This window comes from Vipera ursinii, assembly GCF_947247035.1.
Source record: "Vipera ursinii genome assembly, chromosome: 2".
NCBI classification, from domain to species: domain Eukaryota; kingdom Metazoa; phylum Chordata; class Lepidosauria; order Squamata; family Viperidae; genus Vipera; species Vipera ursinii.
Genome location: NC_139513.1, coordinates 56,149,633 through 56,174,554, shown reverse-complemented (window position 1 = coordinate 56,174,554; position 24,922 = coordinate 56,149,633). Strand labels below are relative to the sequence as shown.

The window sequence follows — 24,922 nt, the reverse complement described above, 5'->3', positions numbered from 1 at the left end:
AGTAATTGAACAGCTATAAGTAAACCAAACTTGAATAATTTAATGTTTTATTTGGTGGTTTGGAGGACTATGCAATGCAATGATTCATTTAACAACTGTGGCAAGAAAAGTCGTAAAACGGGGCAAACTCAATAAATGTTTCACTTGACAACATACATTTTGGGCTCAATTGTCATAACTCAAAGACTACCTATACTACATTTTTAAAGGGCTGCTTTAGCAAGGGTGACTTCCTCAACGTATATCTCTGTTCAATCTACTCCACTTTTAGTCTCCCATTCAGATTGCAATCTGGTTTCAACTCTTTTTCTGTTGTTGTATGCCTTTAAAAAGTACTGCTTTCCAAAACGTGGAACGGGTTTCAAAATACATAGGAGTATTGTGTTACTTTTTTTTTAACTTGACTATTCACAGTGATTAGGCCCACACCATATTCTCCTTGCTTACAATGTAGATTGCCATAAATTGGAAGATTATATTGTGTGTATACACAAAATATTGGATATGTAAATAATATATGATCCTTTGGTTGAAAAAGTAAAACAGTTTTAATACTGCAGAAGAGCACTAAAAAGAGTGAATTGCTTCGGTGTCTACTTAAGGTGTTTAAGCTGGGTGTTCTTAAAGATCCGCACTTCGTTAATATGATACATAAATGCTAAAGCTGAGGGTGCTCCATCACTGGAGGTTTTAAGAAAAGATTAGAGAAGCAGTTATTTGAAATGATATAGAGTCTCCTGCTTGCAAAGGGGTTGGACTAGAAGACCTCCAAGGCCCCTTTCAACTATTTTATTCTGTTCTTTTTAGGGAAAGAAAGAATGAACTCAAACCTCCATTTGAATAAATGCTGAAAACCTGAATGTGATAAGCTATCTTCTAGGTCATAGGTCGGCAACCTGCGGCTCCCAGTGGCCTGGTGCGCGTGCACCTCTTCGAATGGGCAGTGGTGCGCGCGCACCTCCGCCCGAACGGGCAGTGGCACCGCTCGTTGGGAAAGCTGCCGCGGCCTGTTTGCACAGCTGCCGCGTTCGTCCATGTTTGACAAGCGCGGCAGGTCTCCCAACGAGCGGCGGCGGTTTGGAGAAGTGCGCGCACACCTCTCCAAACCGCCGCCATCCCGTTTGCACAGCTGCCGCGTTCGTCCATGTTTGATGAGCGCGGCAGGTCTCCGAATGGGATGGCGGCGGTTTGGAGAGGTGTGCATGCACTCTCCAAACTGCTACTGTCCTCTTTGCACAGCTGCTGCGTTCGTTCGTGTTTCTTTCAAACGCGGAGAAATGCAGCAGCTCTGCAAACGGGGCGGCGGCGGTTTAGAGAGCTGCGCAGCTCCCCAAACCTCCGCCTCCACATTTGAAGAGCTGCTGCATTCATCAAACGCAGAGGTTTGGAGGTCCCGGGAGGGGGAGGGTGCTCGGGTGGCTCCGGCGGTGCCCGGGCTGAAGGCGCCGCCGCAACCCAGTGCCCGTCGCCTGCGAGTCTGTCTCCCCCCCCGCGTAAGCTGGTGGCACTGGGCAGCGACAGGTGCATGCAGCTCAGGATGCGGTGCGGGCGTAGGGGGTGGTGTATTTTTTGCTTGTTTTGCGCATGCGCGTCCACATGCACACGCATATTTTGCAGCTCCCACTTTTTTGTGTGTATGACGGAACCGGTTCCGAGTGGCTCTTTTGCTGTTTCGGGTTGCTGACCCCTGTTCTAGGTGGTTACTGGAGATAGTACAAGAAGCAAAATCAGGCCTTCACTTCCATTTTACATTCTTCATCTGTCAGGACCTACTTCAAGCCCACATCTGAAGAAAGCAGAACTCTTGGAAACAATTTCTTCCAAGCAGGAACTTTTTTTTTTATTAAAAAGTTTTACAGATACATTTTAAACATAAAACCCATCCCTCCCCCACCCCCACCCAGTTTCCCCTCCCTCCCCCTCCCCCCCCCCGACTTCCCAGAGCATAATACAGGGTGTTGACCCTAACAATCTTAAACTATAATATGCTAACTAGCTATAATAACACTTTAAATCCTATCGCACTTTAACTCTCCTTAAAAATAACTAAATAATAACAAATCTTATAAATCTAATACTTATTCAAATGCTAAATAAAACTTTTTAGTCCCATATTTATTCTGAATATAATCAATCCATCTTCTCCATTCCAAGATATATCTTTGTTGCGAATGATCTTTCAAATATGCTGAAATTTTTGCCATTTCTGCCAGGTTCGAAACTTTTAAAGTCCATTCTTCTATAGTAGGCAAATCCTCCTTCTTCCAATATTGCGCTACCAAAAGTCTTGCTGCCGTTATTAAATTCAGCATCAATTTAGTTTCTATAGCAGTACAGTCTATAGTAATACCCAGCAAAAATAATTGTGGAGAAAACTTTATCTTTTTCTTAAATATCTTCTGCATATTCCACCAAATTTTAATCCAAAAAGCTTTAATTTTTTTACAAGTCCACCATATATGATAATACGTTGCATCATCACAACCACACCTCCAGCATTTAGGCTGATAATTTGGATACATACATGCCAATTTCTTAGGATCTAAATGCCATCTATAAAACATCTTATAAAAATTCTCTCTTAAATTTTGTGCCTGTGTAAATTTTACATTTCTGACCCAGATTGTTTCCCAAGTATCCATCGTTATTGATTCTTGAATATTCTGGGCCCATTTTATCATACAATCTTTAACAAGTTCCGTTTCTGAGTCTATTTCTATCAATGCATTATATATCCTTCTTATATGTGCAGGACTTTGATCTCTAATTTGTTTAACCAAATTTTCATCTACTATAGAAATACTAATTTTCTGATCCTGTTTCCATCTAGCTTGTAACTGCCCATACTGAAACCAAGTTTGTACTATCTTTTCTTCTTTTAAAATATCAAATGGCTTTAATTGCCATACATTTCTTTCCAATCTAAGAATTTCTTTATATGTAATCTCATCATGCTTAAATCCCACATTTATATTTTCTATCGCATGTTTAGGTATTGCCCAAATTGGAATTTTAAAATTCAACTTATAGCGATATTTTTTCCAAACTCGCAACAGGGCATATCTTAATATATGTGTCTTAAATTCCAAGCAGGAACTTTTATTAAGAATAGGAGATAGCAGGCATAATAGACAGGATCTGAGATTTCCCGCGCAACACATTAGGTTATAGTGTCCCCAAGCAGGACCCCACCCCATAGATCGACACACCCTCAATCTGGGATAGCAAATTCCCAAGTGTTAAATCCGTTGTAGGAACCAAGGAGATAATATTGGCCATCTCCAGCTCAGGTGAGAGTCGGTGGCTTGTTCACACCTTTCTCTGGGAGTGTAGAAATCCAGGCACTGAGGTTAGATCCCTGTCTGTTCCTTTGTTGTCAATTGACAAGTTTAAAAGATAGAGTTCAGAGAGAGAGAGAGAGAGAATGCAGGAAACAGCGTGCAGCCCTAATAACCAAAATAAGGGATTACATTGTAGCGAGGGGGAGGAAGTGAAAGCAATGCCCTGCAGGCACATCCCCCCTCCCATTTGGAAGCATGGCAAAACCCTGGAGAGGGATGAAATAGAAATGAAATGAAATAAAAATAGGAATGGGTTTTGACATCATCCCTGAAAATGAACTGTACCTCCATTTTTTTATGGAGACAATATAATGATTTTGGGAGAAAAGGGACGCGGTGGCTCAGTGGGTTAGGACGCTGAGCTTGTCGATCAGAAGGTCGGCAGTTTGGCGGGTCGAATCCTGAGTGCTGCGTAACAGAGTGAGCGCCTGTTACTCGTCCCAGCTTCTGCCAATCTAGCAGTTCGAAAGCACGTAAAAATGCAAGTAGAAAAATAGGGACCACTACGGTGGGAAGGTAACAGCATTCCGTGCACCTTTGGCGTCTAGTCATGCCGGCCACATGACCACGGAGACATCCTCGGACAAGCGCTGGCTCTTCGGCTCTGAAACGGAGATGAGCACCAGCCCTTAGAGTCGGAAACGACTAGCACACCTTTACCTTTATGGCCTTTAGAAGGTCATAGAAGCCAAGACAGTCCCCAACTCTTTAGAAGTTGCCCACGACTCTAGGAAGACACTCTTGAAAGGCTTGCATTAATCTAGAAAACAATTTCTCACAATTGTGTGAACCAAGTTAAGGTATGTCTTTCATCTTCTCCTGTTTCTCTGTTAGTTTTTTAAGATATTTCTTTGGAGAAGCAACTTTGTATGCTTCTATCTTTGTAGCTAAGAAGAGCCTCTCTCAGAACTAAGGATCTGGCCATTTCCCTCTCCTTTTCCAAGAGAAACCCAACCCATTGTTTCTGTGAATTCTCTTGTGGAACCAGCAAGATAAGAATCCAGTGTACATTATCTGTGTTTGTCAATTCACTCTCTTTTAATTGATCATCTGTTTATATGTGGTAACTGGGTTTAATTCATCAAGGTGCGCTTTGGCTTTTGTTTAAATACTGTATGGCTTAGTGGGCATATATTATGGGATCTTAGGTGAGAGGCTTCTTTAGCATATTTAATAACTCAGGGATGGTTGTCTGAAAGAGTTAATTAGTGTGTTTTGCAAATGATCTGTGGTCAATATTGCACTGATAGTTTTTAGAGTTTGCTGTGCATTGAAATTCATTGTGTAGATGTAAATCAGAAATAGAACTTAGCCAACTATTGTATGTTTTTTAATTAGTAATTGAACAGCTATAAGTAAACCAAACTTGAATAATTTAATGTTTTATTTGGGGGTTTGGAGGACTATTTTTTTATTTAGGGTAGTCTCCTAGTATTTTTGTTAGTTGTGCTTTGGATTCTACTGAATCCTGCCTCCAAAGTGGAATCAATACGTCAGAGTGGGAAATGAGTGTTTTGGATTTCAAATTAACCTCTGTCCAGGTTGATTTTGTGATTGAGCGCCCATCGGTTATACTATCTCTCCTATAGACATTTCCCTGTAGATGTCCCCTTTTACTCAGTCATCTCCTTTATTTTTGGTTCTGAAATTTAACTGAAATAAAATACTGTTATTCTGGAACATTTGAAAAAGAGAACAGATAGGTTAGCTCAGAAGTGTTGTCTGAGATCCGGTACAAGATCTGTTCTATTTTATTTATCTATTTATTTTATTTGATTTGTATACCGCCCTTCTCCCGAAGGACTCAGGGCGGTGAACAGGGACATAAATATCAAAAGGCCCAAATACAGAGATTGAAAACAAATTAAACCCTAGTGCCCAAATGCAGAAGATAAATTACATTAAAACAATAATTAAAACAAAACCCATCAGACCAGGCCGGATTGTTCAAACAGATAGGTTTTTAGGTCGCGTCGGAAGGAGCGAAGGTCGGGAGCCATCCGGAGCTCAACCGGTAAACGCTTCCACAGGTCAGGCGCACCCACAGAGAACGCCCTCCCCCTGGGGGTCACCAGACGGCATTCTCCGAACGGCGGCACCCTGAGGAGGCCCTCTCTGTGGGAGCGCACTGGGCTTTGCCTTCAGGCATTTGTTCCTTGGCTGCTTTGAGACTTATATTTCTACTTCTTTTATCCATGCAGGTGAAGAAACCAGAACTGTGAAGAAGGCAAGATGGATCTTGATGTGTTAAACATGTTTGTAATAGCAGGAGGCACTTTGGCTATTCCCATTTTGGCATTTGTGGCGTCCTTCCTCCTGTGGCCTTCGGCACTTATCAGAATATATTACTGGTAAGCTTTTCATTTTGCTTGGCATGATAACGTCAGTTTCTGTTCTTTTACAGAACAAAATTGTACCTGTTGTAATTTGCTTAATTAGAATGAACAGAGCCACATTTCTTTCAAAGAGTCTTCTTGCTTTCCATCTTGTTTTGAACCAGCTTTCTTGGCACTGCCAATTCTAAAAACTGGGCATTGCTGAACAGTGCCCAATATATCATGATGGTTCCGCAGTGGGAAGAAGTAAGAGAATGTAGTGTAAACATTAAATATTAAGCCCTTTTTCCTCCAGTCTGTTCATCAAAGAATATTAAAAGATTGTTTCACAACTTTTAAGATGTGTGGAGCCCAGCTCCTTGGCTGGACAGGTCTGGGGACTGAATTGAACATATTTAAAATGACTGAGATTGAGAAATACTGTTATAAGGTACCAATTACCTAGAAGTTGAAACTAACCTAGTTAAATAGTAGTCTGATACATTGATTCACTTAAAGGCAGTTTCCTCTAGGCATGATGATAAAACACGACTTTATGTCTAATATCAGCTGGGTATCTTTGGACCAGTCATTCTCTCTCAGTCCAACCCACCTCATACGATTATTTTTGTGGGGGAAATGGGAGATAATTCTTTGTGTTAAGTTATTTATAAAAATAATAAAAGCAGAATATAAACAAACAACATAACAATCAGTGACATGCAGCCATTGCTTTCTGGAGAGTTCATCTCTGTAAAACACCATTGCAGGAAGTTGCCTTATATAAGATTGGATGTTGTGATCATTTAATGGTCCATGTTACTCTGATAAGCCAGTAATATTCAAGAATTTCAGACAGAGGTCTCCTCTATCATCTGACCTAAAATCCTTTTATCGTAAGTTGTTGGGGATTGAATGAAATACCCTTCCCAAGCAGAATAGCATTTCTTCCACTCAGCTGTGGCTTATCAGAAGACAGGGGTGGGCAGTTATTTCACAATTAGGCCTGTATGCATGGGTTGCTCAGTGGCTCAGACACCGGGCTCGTCCGCTGGAAAGCTGGCAGCTCAGGTTTGAGATCTGAGCACCACGCAATGGGATGAGCTCCCGTTCCTGTCCCAGCTCCTTCCCAATTCAAAAGCAAATGTCAGTAGATAAAAAGGTACCACCTGGCCAGATGACCATAGAAATGTATATGGAGAGTGCTGGCTCAGTGGCCTTGAAACGGAGATGAGCATCGCCCCTTAGATTCGGCAACGACTAGCAGAGTAACATCTGCTGTGACTCCTTTACCTGTGTCCATGAATAATAGACAATGTTGGGTGCTAGAATATTTTAATCGCCTGCAAAATTATTGTTACTGTTAATACTCAGTATAATACAGAATTTTCTTAACAGCGTGCATCTAAGTACCAAGGCATGTATTTATTCTTGGTTGCTAGGCAGTGGATTATTACCTATGTTACTTTGCCTGATTTAGGAAAATAGATCCCTGTGATGTCAGAAGCTTATTTTTTCAATGGGGACAGATTCTTTACCATCAGAAAAGCCAAACAGCTCAAAATGGACACATTCTCTGGGATATGGCTATCTGGAAAATTGGATAGCTTCATTGTGAATGTGTTCCTAACCCAGAGTACCATGTTGGATCCAGACGTAATAATATCTAGAGTAGATTTATTGAAATTAATGGACTTAAGTTGGGCACGATTAATCTGTATCTCTCCAATTTCAGTGGGCCTATTTTTAGAACGCCAAGTCTGCATTCAGTCCAGGGTAATGCAACACATTATCTTGCCTTTTTTGTTCTTTGTTTTCCCCATCCACTGCAGAAAGTAATTGTTTTATGTCTGGGAGCTGCCTTTTTTCTTTTTGGTTGCCCAGATCTTTTAACCAGGGGCAGGCTGGATTGATGGAGGATGGGGGCTGGAAGTCTGTGCCTCATTTTTGGAAGCATTGGGATGTTTTAATGAATTTTAGTAAAATAGATGTTTTGGTGCTTACCTAATTGCACTGCCTGGATCCAGCAGCTTGTTCAGGAGTTGGGGCTGGAAGGTTGTACATGGCTCCTGAGCTAAAAGGTAAATAGACATGGGTACAAATGTATGATGCACAAAAAGGTGTTTGAAAATTATAAATAACAGCCAGTACATGTAACATCTGCAATTCACCTGTTACTTGGCTAATATAAATGTTCTCCAGAAGTAAACATCTAGAAATTGCCACATAAGATAAGAGACTTGCAATTGGGTTTTGTTTTATTTGGAATTGTTTCCAGCTCCTCCTTTTGCTATGCTGTGATTGAGACTTGATCTTGACTATTATGTTAAAATAAATCTAAATGACTGATTTTATCTTCTCCATGAGTCTCTGGAAATGCACAGTAGCAAAATGTTAATACTTCTGCTTTGTCCCCACACATTCAAGGGCATTGAAATTCTGGTTTTAGTCAGATCTGAAACATTTTCCTAATTGGCAACAATTAAAGGTGGAGTTTAAGGATAAATTGCAAAACTGTTTGGTGGATTATAGGTTTCTTTATCATAGTCATGTCATCTGGAGACTGGGGTGGAAATGAATGTAAGCCCAATGTCTATTCTTTGAGCTGGAAAAATTTAATTCCTGGACTGATTGCCCTGGTTTAGGTTCGCTTCTACAATCAAATGAAATTAGAGGCAGAAATGTTTAGTGACAATACCATCCTCCTTTTCCTCATCCTAGAAAGTCAGATGTGTTTGTGTCCTACCAAAATTTAATTGGGTGCCTAACAGATGTGTGGGGAAAATTCTTGGAGTTCCCAGCCAGGAAATCTAAGAATTGTAATTTATTATTCTTAGAAACAATAGGCTAGGGAAAACCTGGTGCAGTGTAGGACCTGCACCAACAAGTCTACATTTAAGATTTGTGGTAAAATCTTTAATTCATACAGATGGAGGATGCTTGAGGAACTAAGGAAAATAGATGTTTGTTCCCTGCCTCCCCCAGCATTCCCACTGTGTTTGAGGTAGTTTCTCAGCGGAGATGCCTGATGGGTTGGCTTGAGTTTTCCCCTATTTTTTTCTCATCATTTTGGTTCTTATTCTTCAGTGTTCCCCAGTGACTGCTGTAGCTGGTAGTGATACTGCGCAAGAGATAATGTCAGCTTTGGACAATTAAGTCTATCCTGTATACTGCTAGTCCATCTGCAGGCCTCGAGGAAAATGTTGATGTGGAACATCTCTCTAAAAATACTGATTAGGAACAAATTGTCCCTTGTGTAAAGAAAAACTTTTGGACTCAGAACATAATGTTACAAACCTCAAAGCAGGACCTTCCAGGTACAAATAGTGATGGAGGTCATATGTCTTAGACAAACTCAGACCTTTGGATCACAATTTCATTAAATGGCAGTCCTATCAGATATATCTTAGACTCCCTGTGGAATCCTAGAGATCAGTCAATTCTGGTGGGTAGTATTTGACTGGGATTTGGAACAGTGAGTTGAGATTCCACTGATTTAATCCTTCAGGCAGCTTTATAATTGTCCTTTGAGTATTGATTAATCTAAGGGCCTCTGCAAGGATTAGTGTGTGATGATTGGGGTAGTAGAGCTGCCAGTTAAAGTCTGGGTATGCTAGTTTTTATTTCGGCTGGAGATGTGAATTGTGAGAGATATTTGGGCTATCTGAATGGAAGGTGAGGTGTGAGGATGGGTCAGAGTTTTAACAGGGAATCTTTAGGGGCCAGGAGGGCAAAAAAGTGAGGATAGCACCTGTGTCTGTGTGATTAAAGCCTCGTATAGTTTTCTACACACATCACATTGAAAAATGCACATATAAAAGGGGCAGGGCTACAATAATGTGGCCATGACCCCCCCTCTTGTTTTTTTTGACCCATCTACTCTCTTAGTCACCCTTGGGGTTGGAAGTTGTGAATACCAGCATACTAGTAATGAGCCATAGGCATGACTGAATCCAGGAAGTGAACTGTAAGCAGGGCTGAAGAACAACTGGCAGGCAGAAAAAGCTAGAAATCTGGAAAGGAAGGCACTGAAGACTCCAGATACAGAAGCATCCAGGGACTACCCAGGCAGATCATTTCTCCATCAGCTACATACTCTATGGTCCAGTGTTTATTCTTACCATTCAGCTACATTGGATATACAGTATATTTTATTTGTTATTTATGAAGTTTATATTATCTCTAGAGCAGTTTAATATTCCTACAAAATTTTCAGCATCAAAGTTACCATTTCTTCGTAATGAACAACTTCTTATTTTAAACCTTTTTTTAAAAAATCCAGGATAATCATGCTGCTTGAACAACATATAATATAAACATATCGTGGGGTGAATAGTGTTTGATTAATGAAAAGCAGAAAAGAGGAGAAGGAAAAACTAGTCTTGGATTGAATTCATTGCATTGCAATTCTTTCTTTTCTTTCTTTCTTTCTTTCTTTCTTTCTTTCTTTCTTTCTTTCTTTCTTTCTTTCTTTCTTTCTTTCTTCCTTCCTTCCTTCCTTCCTTCCTTCCTTCCTTCCTTCCTTCCTTCCTTTCATTAGGTATTGGCGTCGAACCCTGGGCATGCAGGTGAAATATGTACATTGTGGTGATTATCAGTTTTGCTATTCTTACCGAGGAAGACCCAGCCACAGACCATCTGTCCTCATGCTGCATGGGTTCTCGGCTCACAAAGATATGTGGGTTTCTATAGTCAAGGTATGCTTCCGTTTCTCTGATGGCAAAACAATTCAATCTTGGATTTCAAGTGTCACCTGAACAATGGATCTTCAGTCCTTTATGTGTGTGTTTGTATGTGTGTGTGCAGCTGACCTTTATTGTACTAAATGTGCTTATTGTGTGGACCATGCAATTATCTCGTCTTGCAATGGGATGACTGAAATTAACATCGAATGTAGACATTTCTGTTAGAACAGTTTTTATCCTCAGAAATAATGTATGAATCAACCCTAGGGTTAAGATAATAGATATTTTGTGAGGATGGTCACTACTAAAATATCTTTGCTGTCTTCACCCATGTACTAAGGCAAATACTCCACAGTTACTTAATTCTACTAGGACTGGAACCCACTCTTCCACATACCTATACAGATGGGACTAGTTTTTGCTAAGTTGGAAATAAATGATTGATGTTGAGCCTGGAAAAGAAAACACACCAACTTAGTTCTTGGGCCATAAAATCTATTTAATATGTCTTGAAAAGTTCCATATGTTTGGGCACATGGATTCTCAGAAAGAACTTGAGGTTGATGAAGAGCTTGTGACTGTGCTTTCTCTTGTAAGAAGACTTTTATGTTTTACAGTAAAGAAGGAGAAACTGAAGGACCACATGTGGCCCACAACACTGGCATGGATCCTCATGGTGGGAAAGAATTGTCATTTCCTGTTTTACAAGAATGCTTTGTGCTGAGCCAGTCTATGGTCAAAACAAGGCTGTTCAACTCCATGGACAGATTCTCGTGTTGTGCTAGGCCAACATATAGTTTGCTTAATTTTGGCTTAGCTTGTTATACAAACCCAGCCAATTACAGTTGTTTGCAACAAACCATTGTTGAATAAACGGTGGCTTAATACTATGTGTAAACCAGGACTGTAATAATGTAATAATAATATAATAATAATAATAATAATAATAATAATAATAATAATAATAATAATAATGGTCATACTGGAATGTTGCTTAAGTTTGATTTTGATGATAAAGTATCTTGTGCTTGTGCTTGTTCTCCACAGTTTCTTCCAAAAAACCTTCACTTGATTTGTGTTGATATGCCAGGTCATGAGGGTACCACTCGGTCATCTCTTGATGACTATTCCATATATGGACAAGTGAAAAGAATACATCAGGTAAAATGTGCAGAAGTTGCCCCTACATTGTTGCAGTCTTGCAGTTTTGTTAGAGCTTCCAGTTTAACTAATTAAAAATGAACGGGGAGGTGTGTTTTCTATTATATTTGAGTTGGGGGATAAGGCTACCACAGATTCCTCTATCTGATACTTTCTCTGTGCATTGGATTACTTTGTTGAGGAGTAAGGGAGCTTAACTGTTGTTGTTGTTAGTTGCGAAGTCGTGTTCGACCCATCGCGACCCTATGGACAATGTTCCTGCAGGTCTTCCTGTCCTCTACCATCTTCTGGAGTCCATTTAAGCTCATGCCTACTGCTTCAGTGACTCCATCCAGCCACCTCATTCTCTGTCGTCCCCTTCTTCTATTGCCCTCAATCTTTCCCAGCATTAGGCTCTTCTCCAGTGAGTCCTTCCTTCTCATTAGGTGGCCAAAGGATTTGAGTTTTAGCTTCAGGAGCTTAACTGTGAGATTCAAGGTACTAGTAATGGTGTTCAAAGCCCTACATGGCAGGGGTCCGGAGTACCTTAGGGAACACCTGCTGCCGGCATCAACTTCCCTCCGCCCTGTGCGTTCCCACAGAGAGGGCCTCCTCAGGGTGCCACCGGTCAGAGAATGTCGATTGGTGGCCCCCAGGGGGAGATCCTTCTCTGTGGGCGCCCCGGAGCTATGGAATCAGCTACCGGTTGAGCTCCGGACGGCGCCCGATCTTCGCTCCTTTCGCCGCGAGCTAAAAACATACTTTTTTGAACAAGCTGGCCTGGCCTGATGGGGGACTGGGGGGGTTGTTATTGTTATTTTATTGGGGTTTTAAGATGTATTAATTGTTTTTAGTATATGGGCATGTATTTAATTATTTTTTAACTTTTGTAATCCTGTATTTTTATTCTTGCCCTGTTCACCACCCTGAGTCCTTCGGGAGAAGGGTGGTATAGAAATATTATTAAATTACATTAAATTAAATTAAACTAAAGCCCAGTTTAGTTCAAGTGTCGCAGAAGCACTGCATAGACTCCAGACTCCGGGTTGTCAAGTTTTTCCTCTGATGAGATTGTGGCTTTATTTTGTGTGTGTCATAAAATAAACAATCTTTGCTGTTTATTGCATACTTGAGCAATATTGAAGGTCACTCTTTCCAACACGTGTGCCAGTGTCTTCCTCCAGCTCTGATTTCTGGCATTTCCACATGATACATTTCAGTCAGCAATGCAAAAGCGCTGTCACCTCTTCTCAGTTCCCCTCTTCATACAGAATCTATAATTAGTTTTCCGGATAGAACTTGTAGCACTTCGGAAATTACTTAAGATGCCCCTTTGAAGTCAATCAGTGCTCTCTCTCTCTCGAGAGAGACATTTATTTATAGAGGAAACTTTTATGGCCACCTAGCTTATGCACAATTATCCTAGGCAGCAATATTCCATAAAAATAAAAATAAACCCACAAAATCTCACAAAATATATTGTACTCTCACCACAGTAGCACAGCACCCCACCAATTGCTGGGCTCACTTCTGTCCTAGCCAGATGCCAGGGCAAAGACAGGTCTTTATAGCCCTCCAGAAGATTAATAGCGTGGGGGCTCTCTAGATGTCATGGTGTGTGTGTGTGTGTGTTCCAAAGGGTCAGGAAAGCCATAGACAAGGCAAGTCTCCAGGTCAGTGCTATATAGCCTACCCCAACTTCTTTGAGAAGCTGCTGGGCCAGGATACTATGGCAGGAGCCAGTGAAATTGATGCGCCTCTGAGCAGCCATTTTAAATTTCCCACAATGGCTGTCTTTTTCTGCTTCCAAGCAAACCTACAACTAAGGGGCGGGACTGTCATTATCAGAGAAAATGAGCAGAGATCCTTGTATGCAGTGGGGCAGGAGGCACAGTGGCTCTTGACTTGAGCACCACATCACTTGCTTGCCAATGGTGAAACTCCAAAAGTGGGTGGGGCATCTGTTTTTCCTACCTGTTCCTTCATTTTTTTTTTAACGAAAGAAAAATAACGATCACTAAATAGCATGGGAGTTTGAGGGTGGAGGGTTAAAGGGCCAATGTCGTCAACCCTGGGTGTTCTCTGTAGAGTGGCCTTCACACACACAGCTACCTTTAGTTTGAAATCAGCTATAAGTTACAGTTATAAATCCACTGCTTTGGTTGTTTTGGGTGAATCTGGATTTTCCCTCTTTACTTGCCACATGGAGTTTCTTAACCAGAGCTGGATGTGTATCCTGGTGATTACAACATGGTCATCATGAAACCACGATAGTTACCGATTACAGTTTGAGGCTAACCCTAACTGGACATTGTATGATTGATGTTTAAAAGTCTTCCTGGCTAAATAGCCTTCTTGAAATCACACATGACTTTGGTGACTTTATGGACATGTTCTTGTACTTTTCCTGGCATTGGTACAGAAATGACTTGCAAGTGCTTTCTTCCAGGATGCTTTTCTTTACTTCTCAGTTTAGTCCACTGTTCTTGGAGTTCCCTGGAGGTCTCCCATCTAAGTAGAGACTAGGCCTGACTTGCTTAACTTCTCAGCCAAAACCACCTAGCCAGAAGCTGTCACACCCTGAAATTTGAAAAGTTAACAGGATTTTGCTACAGTATTTTAAAACTTGCAGTCTTTGCTCTTTGGGGATATTTACTTCTTCCTGATCCAGCAGAGCTTTTCATCAGTAATACCAATTCTTTCTTAATTGAAAAAAGACCTCCCAGATTAAAGCAATTTCTGCATCCAGTCATGGTTTGCCTTCACACTGATCCTGAAATAAGCTTTCCTAATCCTTCCTATTTTGGACTAGGAGGGACAGCAACTTGGATTAAGCCCCAGCTATTGTGTTGGAGGATGCTGATGCAAGGTCTCTCCTTTAATTTTTCAGTTTGTTGAATGTATCAATCTGAACCGAAAGCCATTTTACCTGATTGGAACTTCTATGGGTGGACATGTGGCTGGCGTTTATGCTGCTCAGTATCCTACAGAGGTCTGCTGCTTAAGTCTTATATGCCCTGCAGGTGAGTTTCCCCATTTGTATTGGAGGGATTAGCCAGTGACATCACTGTTACCCGGGGACACCCAGGGGGGGCTTCATTCATGTCCCTGTCAAGATGCTGGAGCGAATGATGGGAGCTCTCCCTGCCACCCAGCAGCATTCAGGTGTTGAACGTGGGCTTGTTAACCTCCAACCCAGCATCTTAACCACATGAGCCACCGCGTTCCTGCAGGTGAATGATGCAAAGGAAATCTGACTTCTGAGAAAGTAGCAAAATGCACTGGATGGGACTCATAAACTTATATTTGCATGATAGATCCTAGGAAGAAACAGATGGATTTTAAGCCTCTTTTTGCAGTGAACTTTGTCCTTGGTTCAGAGAAATCCTGTGTACTTTCTTTTCCTCTCCCTTCTGACTATTTTCTTACCCCATCCCCTTTTTAGTACCATAAATGTATTAAGTCTATTGAACGATTCTTCCCAAGCTGGATGACTTCCAAAAATATGGGCGTCAGTTACCAGAAATTTCATCAATGGCCTATTTGGCTGCACAACTTTTGAGTGTTGGGCAAGGTTGCATTAACATATTTCTGTTGTAGTTTTGAAAGAGAAATCACTTGCCTTAAGATTTCAGTGGTGTGTTACTAAATTTTATGTCACAACTTGGCATCTTGCTGTAAACGTGGCCAAACGCTATGGACTGTGGTTTGAATATCATTTGCTATGATCTGACATCAGAAAGTTAAACATTTTGTTAATCTCTTCCAAGGGCAGTCATTGGTTAGTGGAAATGGACACAGTTGAATCATTCTAGATTTTTATTTCCAAGTTTGATGCCCTCCAGATGTGCTAGAATGAGAATGCTGGGGAATTATTCTACTGTACAATTTAGAGCAGAAGATCCTTCATAAATGCTCACTGAATTCAACAAAATTCATATTTTTAATTGAATTTGTAATTCCATGCACTTAACTAAATTGCCAACTAAATCCTTAGGCCAGGTCTTGTTACCACTTCCCTTTCTTCATTTCCCCCAGCTTTTATTTTCTTTAATTCTAAATAAAATTTTCTCTGGCAGGGTTATTGAGAAAATCTACTGCTTTGTGATCTTAGCACGCAATGCTTCTTCTCCTCTCATTACAGGTATTCCACAGCCCCCAGAAAACAATTTTTCAGAACAGGTGAAGGACTTGAGGAAGAATGGCTGCTTTGATAAGATTCCTTTGGTTCCATCCACTCCGGAAGAAATGGAAGACATGCTAAAATTGTGCTCTTACGTTCGCTTCAAGGTGCCCCATCAGGTAAGCAAGTGGCATCATAGGAAAATATTTTTAAGTAGAATTTCCCCTCAAATTAGTTGTTTTATTGTTGACTACAAATAATACAATGTAGAGACCAATGAAAGTTAAGTGCAGTGGGATCTGAAAACTGTTAACCCTGAGATTGAAGTAAATTAAACCTTTCAAATAGCAAATTTATATCCATGTTAAGTGTATCCATATATGTACGAACATAGACTTGCTTATTTATTTATTTAAGAAAATTTGTATGGCTGCCTACTCAGTGACTCTGGGCAACTTACAAAAATAAAAACTCAGTGTACAAACAATTAAAAAAACAACATCTCAATATGACATTGATTAGAAGTTGCAAAGGGCATTGAATTATTTTGTAAAATGAAAGAAAGTTTATATTTTTGAACTTAAGACTAAAGTTGTGGCTATTTATGTCTAGTAACAAGAAATTCCCATCATTAAATGAGGACCATCCGGTTCATTAAAGACCTCACACGATCGCAACTTACAACTTCCTGCCAGCTTCCTCATTGATGCTGGGAAAGTTGGCAATCACAGTCACGTGACCATAGCTCACTGCAATGCTGTAGTAGTGAGTTGACTACTGAGTATGTAGATTGTGATCCTGTGGCTGTGGGGTTGCTATGGTGGCTGGAATTTCATGGATTCCCTTTTTTTCAGCACCACTGTAACATTGAATGGTTGCTGAATGAATGTACATAACCTGAGGACCACTTGTAACCCTGTTTTTGTCACTTACTTCAGCAATATCCAGTGAATTCCTTTGAGAGTTTATTGTATGATTTCTGTGTCATCAGGCTTGGAATAGCATGCCTTTGTGACCCTTCTATTCAGATTTCTAGTTCTGGAACTTTCAGCTACGATATCAAATTCCATGAGAGTGATGGAATTTTCGTCATTAAACTGTAAGGCAAAGGTTGGCAAAAGATATTAAAAGCTTTGGCTGCTCCTCTTTGGATAATAACACATATGAGGAACCGAACAAAGGTTATAGGAAGCTGCTTTAAATGGAGACAGACTCCATTTAAAAATTGCCAATGTTTCTTCAGAGCTCACACGGGAAAGCCTTTGCCAATTCTAACTAGAAATTCCAGGAACTAAGTTTGCAAGCTACCTTTGGCAACTTATGAGAGGCATTTCGTTTTTATTCTAACTGATTCTAATGTCCTGAACATTTAGAAGCCATACAGGTATTAGAGAGAAAAGTACTGCTAGGGATAATTTTTAAAAAGAAAAAAGAATAAAAATAAAAGAAATGGAACTATGCAAACATGTAAAAGTTGGGGCACTATAAGGGCATGCAAATCGGACTTAAATACATGAGTTATGCAAGATCCACAAATTATATAAAAAAATATATTAAATCAAGATGAAAGGATGATTTTTTTAAAATGGATGTAGCCTTGATTTGCTTTTCTTGTTCCTAACTGTTTTTCTAGTTTTCCTTCGTGGAAGATACATTTTCATTTTTTAATTACCAGGCATGTGAAACTCTTAGTTAAATTTTCTCTAGTAATACGTAGGCCTCTATTTTCCACATTTTTCTGCCTCAGGCTTTTGTTGTTATAAGTCTCTAAATAGTTTATATCTTAATTTAGTTATTTACCACAGGGAAGGCAAATTGGAGTGTTCGAGAGTGATTGCCATTTCCAGCAAACTCTGAGAAATGAATAAATGAATAACGAGCTTTTTTTTAAAGTGGGAATGGTGTGCCCTAACTTTATTTTTGTAATACATCTTTATATATTCATAGATCCTGCAGGGCCTTGTTGACGTTCGGATCCCACATAATGATTTTTACAGAAAATGTAAGTGCCTTGCACTAATTTTCTCTTGGATTTGAACTGAAAACAGCAGCATCTACAGAGGGGTTCCAGAAGGGAAAATTGCTCCGTCCCTTTTGTACATGACATAATGGGCTGGATTTGCATTTTGTCATTTTGATGAATTCATCAGATTCTGCTGCTGCTGCTGCCTGAGGACACCTGGACCATTTACTTATCAATCTTTATCCAGAAAGAAAATTTTCGCTTGTTTTTCATTAATGAAACAGTGCCAAAACAAGGTTAAGTGTTATTTGGCTTATATTCTATTTTTTGTACATGAAATCAAGGTGGCATACATAGTGCTATTTTTTTTTTCCTGCAGCAACAACCCTGTGTGGTAGATCGTGCTATGACCAATATTGACAAAAATTAAAACAGTTTAATTTATAAACTATTTTAGGGTTTTTTAAAAAAGGAATTTTTTTAAATATTTAAAGGACTAGAATCCAGTAACATTGGATGGAAGCTGCATAACAAAACAATAGCCAAACAGAGGCCTTTAGCTTTGGGGAGTTGAGCAGAAGAAGTCTGAAGTGGGTGGTTTAGTACATTTGATTTCTGAAGCCTCTGCTAACAAATTACTTGTCTGCTTCCTTTCTGAGATTTGGTTCTAGCTTTGAGTGAATTTCTAATTTTGGGGATAGAAATTGTAAATGATGCAGAGTCTTTTTACATGCCATTTCAATTCCTCCCCCTTGCTTTCCGATTGGTATAGAAATGCATGATGTGCAGCTAAGGGCGAATACCTGAGACTGAGAAGATGGAGAAAGGGCCATGGGAACAACAGTTTGGGTTGTAACCACAGGCAAAAAAAATGTTCCATCTGTGTTTGTTTTCCAAGGAAATGCAATTTTGCTGCACCAGAATTAATCAGTGAATGAATGGCTGGGCTTGTTCCCTAACCCTCTTAGCCTGGTTCCCGAATTAGCAACTTCTCTGGAATTGCCCAGTGCATCAAATCATATGCTGTGGGACCCTCTTCGCCCTGGCACTGTTGTTTCCTCAGCTGACCTTGTTAAGTATGCCTTGTGAAGCCAGCCAGCAAATTGTCTGAAAAAGCTTTTGTGTCTCCCTGCCTGTGCAGTCTCTCCTCCTGCTAACCTCAGTAATTATTTTCCTTGCTTCTGTTGCCTCATTGACAACATTCTGTTGCCATTATTTTCTTTCTGGGTGAAAATCTTGAAGTGTGTTTCATCATAATTGGAATGCCTCGTTGCTTTGGGTGGACTGATTTGCTTCCCTCCCCATCACTTCTTTTTCTCTTCTGTAAAGTGTTTTTAGATCTAATAGATGAAAAGTCAGTGACCTGCCTTTATGATAACATGAGCAAGATCAAGGCTGCAACACAGATTATCTGGGGGAAGCAAGATCAGGTATGTCAGCTTTTCTCTAGACCAGTCTGTACTAACCTGTTCTTTAGTATAATGTTGTCTTGTTCACTTGTGAAAAACATAATGCGTGTCCCAGTTGTATGATATTACATGTTACAATCCATTTTACCTTAGAAGAGGTTGCAGTTTTGCAATTATATAGCCTGGCTCCATGACTTCAGATTGGAGTTCATGAAATTCGTGGCATGAAAATGCATAAGTTTGCAGTTTCTCTCCCCTTTTCCAGGATATTATTTGCCACATTTTCACATTTCTGTGCTGCCATACCCCAAACCAATTGTGCATGGCTTTACAGATTAAAAAGAAAAAAAATACCTGACAAAGCATCAAATATAACTGGTATATTAAGGGTAACCCAACATACATGCTGATTAAAAACACACCATATCCCTACTGTAACTGTTACATACCGATACTCAGGGTTAACCTCAAACTCCAGGAAGCCGTCAGACCTAACCGGGGAATCCCTAAACGCGGCAGCCGTTGACAGTTGACAGCTGTCAAAAGGCTGCCGGAAGAAGTCACGCATGCGCACGAGCCAGCAGGCAGCCATTGACAGTGACAGCTGTCAAAAGGGCTGCCGGGAGCATTTACGCATGCGCCAGGACCGATCCAGCTGACAACCATCGAGATGTCAGAACGCCGGTTCCCAAACAGGTCCACCAGCCAGTCGGCCAGTCAGCTGGCAGATTCCCCAACTAGCCACGCAAGCGCAGCCACCCGGGAGCTGTCAAGCTGCCGGTAGGTCATTGGTCGCCGCCCTAGCGGTGGGAGAATACGGTTCCCTGATTGGTTAAAATGTTTGACAGTTCTCTATATCAAGAGGGTTTTCTCCGCTTGTCAGCTGTCCGGAGCTGAAGCTAAATAAACATCTGAAACCCAGCCTGCCGCCTCCCTCTCATCATTCTCTGAACAATCTAGTAACCATCAAAGTACACATCATATCACCCTTCCTTCCCTCCATTTTAGTCTTTTGAATTTTGTTTTCCTGCTAGTGAGAACGTGTGTGTGTGTGTGTGTGTGTGTGTGTGTGTGTAGGGAACCTTGTCTGCTCCAGATCAGCAGTTTCCCAGAAGAGCTTGCTGTCTTCCAAGAGCAGATATTGTTTCCAAGTGATCATGTAAGCAGATGGCAGGCCACGTTAGTTTCTCCACATAGCATTGCCTCAGAAAAAAAAAATTGGGCTCTTGTTAACAATGAGGATTATATTACAGCAGTAGAGTTACTAAAGGAGAGAGAATAGCTAACAAATGTGGCTTTGGGAAGGAAATGAGAGGGAAAAAAAGTAGGAAATAATTTCATGTGAAGGAAACAGAGGAAAGAGCTGGATGAGCCTGAATGAAAATGGGCCTAAGTATATAATAGTACACAGTCATAGTCTTCAGCAGCCCTTCTTCAAAATCTCTGCTCTCGCTTTGAGCCCATGTGTTTCTTCTGCCAATCGTCTCAAACTGTAATAAGCATGGACAATCTCCAACAGCCTATGGTGTTTCTGAGGAATGGGGATGAGATACTTTATATATCAATTGTCGCCATGATAAAGCAACAGTTCATTTTATGAGGGTCCTTGTTGCTCTCTGAGCTTGGTGATTTTCTTGCAGACATTTCATTATCCACAGTAGGAAAACATCAGTGCTAGGCTAGCCCTGATGATGTTATCTAGTTTGGGTAATGAAACATCTGCAAGAAAACCACCAACTCAGAGAGCACCAAGGACCCTTCATTTCATCCTTGAGCTACAAATATTCTCCTTTATGGAATTCCATTTATGAAAAGAAGTGTGAAAATTGTGACTTTTTTTTACGTTTCTTGTCCTAGTTGTTTCCTTGTGCAAATTGGTTCCTTTGTGAGCCAAATTTGGTGCTGAAGCAGCTCGGAATATCTTGCTGAATTCAGGAATGGCCAGCGTGGAGGTCATTTTTTCTTGTTTTATCTTTTTCTCCCTAGGTGCTTGATGTTTCAGGAGCAGACATTTTAGCAAAATCAATCCCTGATGCCCAAGTACATATTCTGGAAAATTGCGGGCACAGTATAGTCATGGAACGACCCAAAAAAACAGCAAAACTTATTCTGGATTTCATGATCGCTGTACAGAATGCTGAGAATAAGAAGAAACTGGCTTGAACTTTTCCTATGGGTTTGAACCCTTAAGCCTAGCTGTATCAGTTGAGAGGAAATACTACTAATTTAATCAGTTCTCAGGGATCTTATTATACAGAACTTGGTGATTGTGCCAAAATCCCTGAAGAAATCTGAATAATTCATATATTTAATTTAGAAGTCTTATCAGTGCAATGACTCTGGGATACTGAACACTCTACATACATATGATAATGATAATAAAGTCTAATAAAAAATCTGCATTTCTAGATATTTGGAGGAATAGTTAAAGACTTACAAGGTAAATGTATAACACTGGGTTTTTTTATACCAATCACACTTTAAAATATCCAATTTGAATTGGATAACATGCTTACTGCTAGGTAAAATAGGTAAAAAAATCACCATCTTCTGTTGTTAGTATGTTCCTTTCTTGGTCTGGTAATGTTCCAGTGAACTGTAATTCTAAACATCAGAGAAAAAAATGCCAAAGGGAAAAATCGTTGTGGGACAGATTCTTATATGGGTTCTATGTTATCCAAAAAATGTGCATCTTACCTTCCATTTGGGCTTTACCTATACAGTAGCATCTCAATAATATAACACTGGTCTACAGATTTGGGGAAATTATCGACCTTGAGATAAAATGTGTTAATTCTTACATATTTTGATTAGATGAATTAGGAAACAGGTGGTAAAGGTAAAGGCTTGTGAAAGTGTCATTGCTTAACATGTCCAAGGAACAGTTGCGTGATATTTTCCCTCAGAAGCCAAGATGCCTCAAAACTCTGTAAACAATGCAGATATCTTCTGCTGCAGTTGTGGTGAGGTTACATTTGCATCTCAAAAATGCAGTGTGATGGCAGTGGTAAAAAAAGGCATATCACCTGTATTTTGGATGCCAAATAGGGGATCAGGACAAGTATTGGGCCCCTCATTATTGTTGCATTACACGTGCAGCTTACCTGCATCATTGGCGAAACAAGAAGAAACAGTCCATGCCTTTCGCTGTCCCAATGTTGTGGAGGGAACCCACCAATCATAGCAACTGCTATTTTTGCATGGTTCCCCCAGTTGCAAAAGGGATCTCAAGAAAAAAGAAGTGGACCCTGGAATATCCATACATCCCATCCACACTACATTCTGTTCTCCATGGTGAGGATTTGCCAATTCCAGATTCACCAGAATCCTACTCTCTAAACTCAGATGATGATAAAAGATGATAAGCAGGATGCAGCTGATCCAGGGCCGTCTGTGTCAGTGGACCCAAACTTTAGCCCACCATATGTTCTTCCTGAACCACATGTAATTTCACAGAGTGGTCAGGGATTTGGAATTGCCTAAGAGTAAGGCAGAGCTTTTGGGCTCCAGATTACAACAGTGGAACCTCTTGCAGAGTGAAAAAGTATGAAAATGTTACGTGAAAGAAACAATAAATGAATGGGAAGTTATGTTACTGGTATCGATAAAAAGATTAAATTTATGATGATTGGTGTGGCACCATTCTTATTGCTATATTACATTTTGTAGAAAAGTTATGGTGCATAATCTCACATCCCTCTCGTAATTTTGAATTATTTTGATGCAATTTTGACTTGAAGGCATATCTTGGAAACAGGAGCCAATTAATACTCAGGACTTAATTTTTCTTTATTAGTGACCCAATTCTGGTAAAATTTAGCTACTTTCATTTTCAAGGCTTTCTTGTGGACCAGTGTAATTATTGATTTATTTATAAAAACTAAAATATGACTGTCACAAAATTCTGAATCATGGAATTCATTGGCCACTTCTAGATTTATGCAGTGACTTCATGCAATCTAGCATAATACCTAGTTAATTGGAATGTAGATGGCAATTGCAATTGATTTTAAATATGTAGAAAAAATGGCCTCGAGCAAAATTTCATACAGAGGGGGCAAAAGTGAGCTTCCATCTCTTAATGTAGATGACTGCATGAGGAAATGTTGTGACAAAAGGTTTGGATGATTCAGATATTCATTGAAGTACTGTTTATATTAAGTTACAATTTCAACCAAGAAAAAAAAATGCACTACATTTTAAACGTATGAAAGTTTTGCTGATGCAGTGCAAGTCTTCAGTGTTTATATTTGTTTATGAAGAAGTTGGTTTTGTATTCCTCCATACCTCCATTTATGCCTTAGGAGCAAATTGAAATATTGATGTCATCTGGATCGACTATTATTGCAATAGTCAAGTACTTAAGAAGTAGCTGGACCCTTGAAGGGCAGGTCACTGAGTATAAAACTTGTGTATGTATGGTTGTATGTGCACACAAACATGCACGTACACAGAGGTTAAATTCCAATATTTAACCTGACTATTTCTGATGCAAGTGGTTAGCAAATTCCCAGTGAAGAGTAATCTTACTGTACAGTTAATAAAGTAAATGGAGCTGTTCCAAAGCCATTTCTGGAGCCATTGTTTCAATCTAGATGGGACCTGATCCAAGCAATAACACTATATATAAGTAAATATAGAAGTGATCAAATTTTGGTTAGAATTGGGCTGAACTGCTTTTTCAGCTTCTGCTGCTGCCCCTTTTAATTAAGCATTCTACTGAGTAAACTATTTACTTAATGAATTCTGTGAATTCTGTGTTCTGTTCGAAATGTGTACCAATCTGAAATGTGTACCTATCAAGTAGAACTGGGGTATTCTAAATGTTTATTTGTTATGTTCACCCGACTCTTACAAAGTGAATTATTTATCAATCTTCAGCATACTCTGCTTTTAAATTAGTATCTAAAGAATATAAAGCATACAGTATTCCTTTTCCTGGGTATGTGTTCTCATTTCTGAGTGCAGTTCTTTAGTGAACAAAAATTCTGTATCAGATTTAGAAAGTTGGGAGTTATTACATCCTTGTAACTACACTTTTCCTTTTTATATTTATACGGAGGCTTGTGAAAACCCTTTCCACCAAGAAACATTCAATGAATGTTGTTGTTCCATTGAGTAACAATTTGCAGCACTGCGTATTTTAGAATGGCAGTTAAATGAGTGAACTGATTCCAAAGTAATTTGACTTTGAAGAAAACTTGTATTTGTTGAAAGATTAGGAAAATATGTTGATACCAAGTCTGGTTTCTGATTTTACAACCACTGTGGAAGTGAGATACCAGTATAAATACTGTAATTTTGTTCCAATTAAAATACTTTATTTGTGACTAATTTCTTCCAATCAAATCCTTACAATTCCTCGTATTTTCAACTTCTATTGCAATCAGATTACCTTGCCATACATTATCATTACAGAGTCATGAATGGTCTATCTTTTCCTCAAATGAGGTTGGGGGAATTCAACTTTTATTGAGGAAAAATGAGAACCTGCGTATTTTATTCAATAACTGATCAATATTTCTAGAACCAGTATTTAAAATCCATACAAAACCAACAGAGGACAAGTCAATAGTTTTAATCTGGCTCTCAGAAGCCAATGTACTATACACAGAAAGACTCAATTAAAACGTAATTGAAATATCAAACTCTTGATTTTGTGGGTTTCCCCCCCCCCGCCTCATATCCTTTCTTTTATTTCTGGTGTTCACACTGCAGGTGCCACTGCTTGATAGCTAAATCTACCCAGTGAGCCTGCTAGCAGAGGAAGTCCTCAGTTTATAACCATTCATTTAGCAACTGTTCAAAGTTACAGTGGCACTGAAAAAAGCCGTTACAAAACCTGATGCAATTACAACCATCTCAACATCCCCACGCTCACCTGATCAAAGTTCGGGTGCTTTGTAATTGGTGTCCCACAATCCCACAATATTTACAGTGTCACAC

At 39.8% G+C, this 24,922-nt stretch overlaps 1 protein-coding gene across 2 annotated transcripts in view; it reads left to right on the top strand.

Moving 5' to 3' along the window:
* Positions 1-24,284, top strand: part of ABHD6 (abhydrolase domain containing 6, acylglycerol lipase) — a 29,060-nt gene extending 4,776 nt beyond the window's left edge. For both annotated transcript variants that reach the window (XM_083354327.1, XM_083354328.1), the window contains exons 2-9: positions 5,543-5,692; positions 10,197-10,353; positions 11,389-11,502; positions 14,372-14,504; positions 15,626-15,783; positions 17,552-17,606; positions 18,897-18,997; positions 20,963-24,284. In XM_083354327.1, the coding sequence (XP_083210453.1) occupies positions 5,574-5,692; positions 10,197-10,353; positions 11,389-11,502; positions 14,372-14,504; positions 15,626-15,783; positions 17,552-17,606; positions 18,897-18,997; positions 20,963-21,139 (1,014 nt within the window). In that variant the 5' untranslated portion in view covers positions 5,543-5,573 and the 3' untranslated portion in view covers positions 21,140-24,284. The remainder of the gene's footprint in view (positions 1-5,542; positions 5,693-10,196; positions 10,354-11,388; positions 11,503-14,371; positions 14,505-15,625; positions 15,784-17,551; positions 17,607-18,896; positions 18,998-20,962) is intronic.
* Positions 24,285-24,922: the final 638 nt, after the last annotated feature.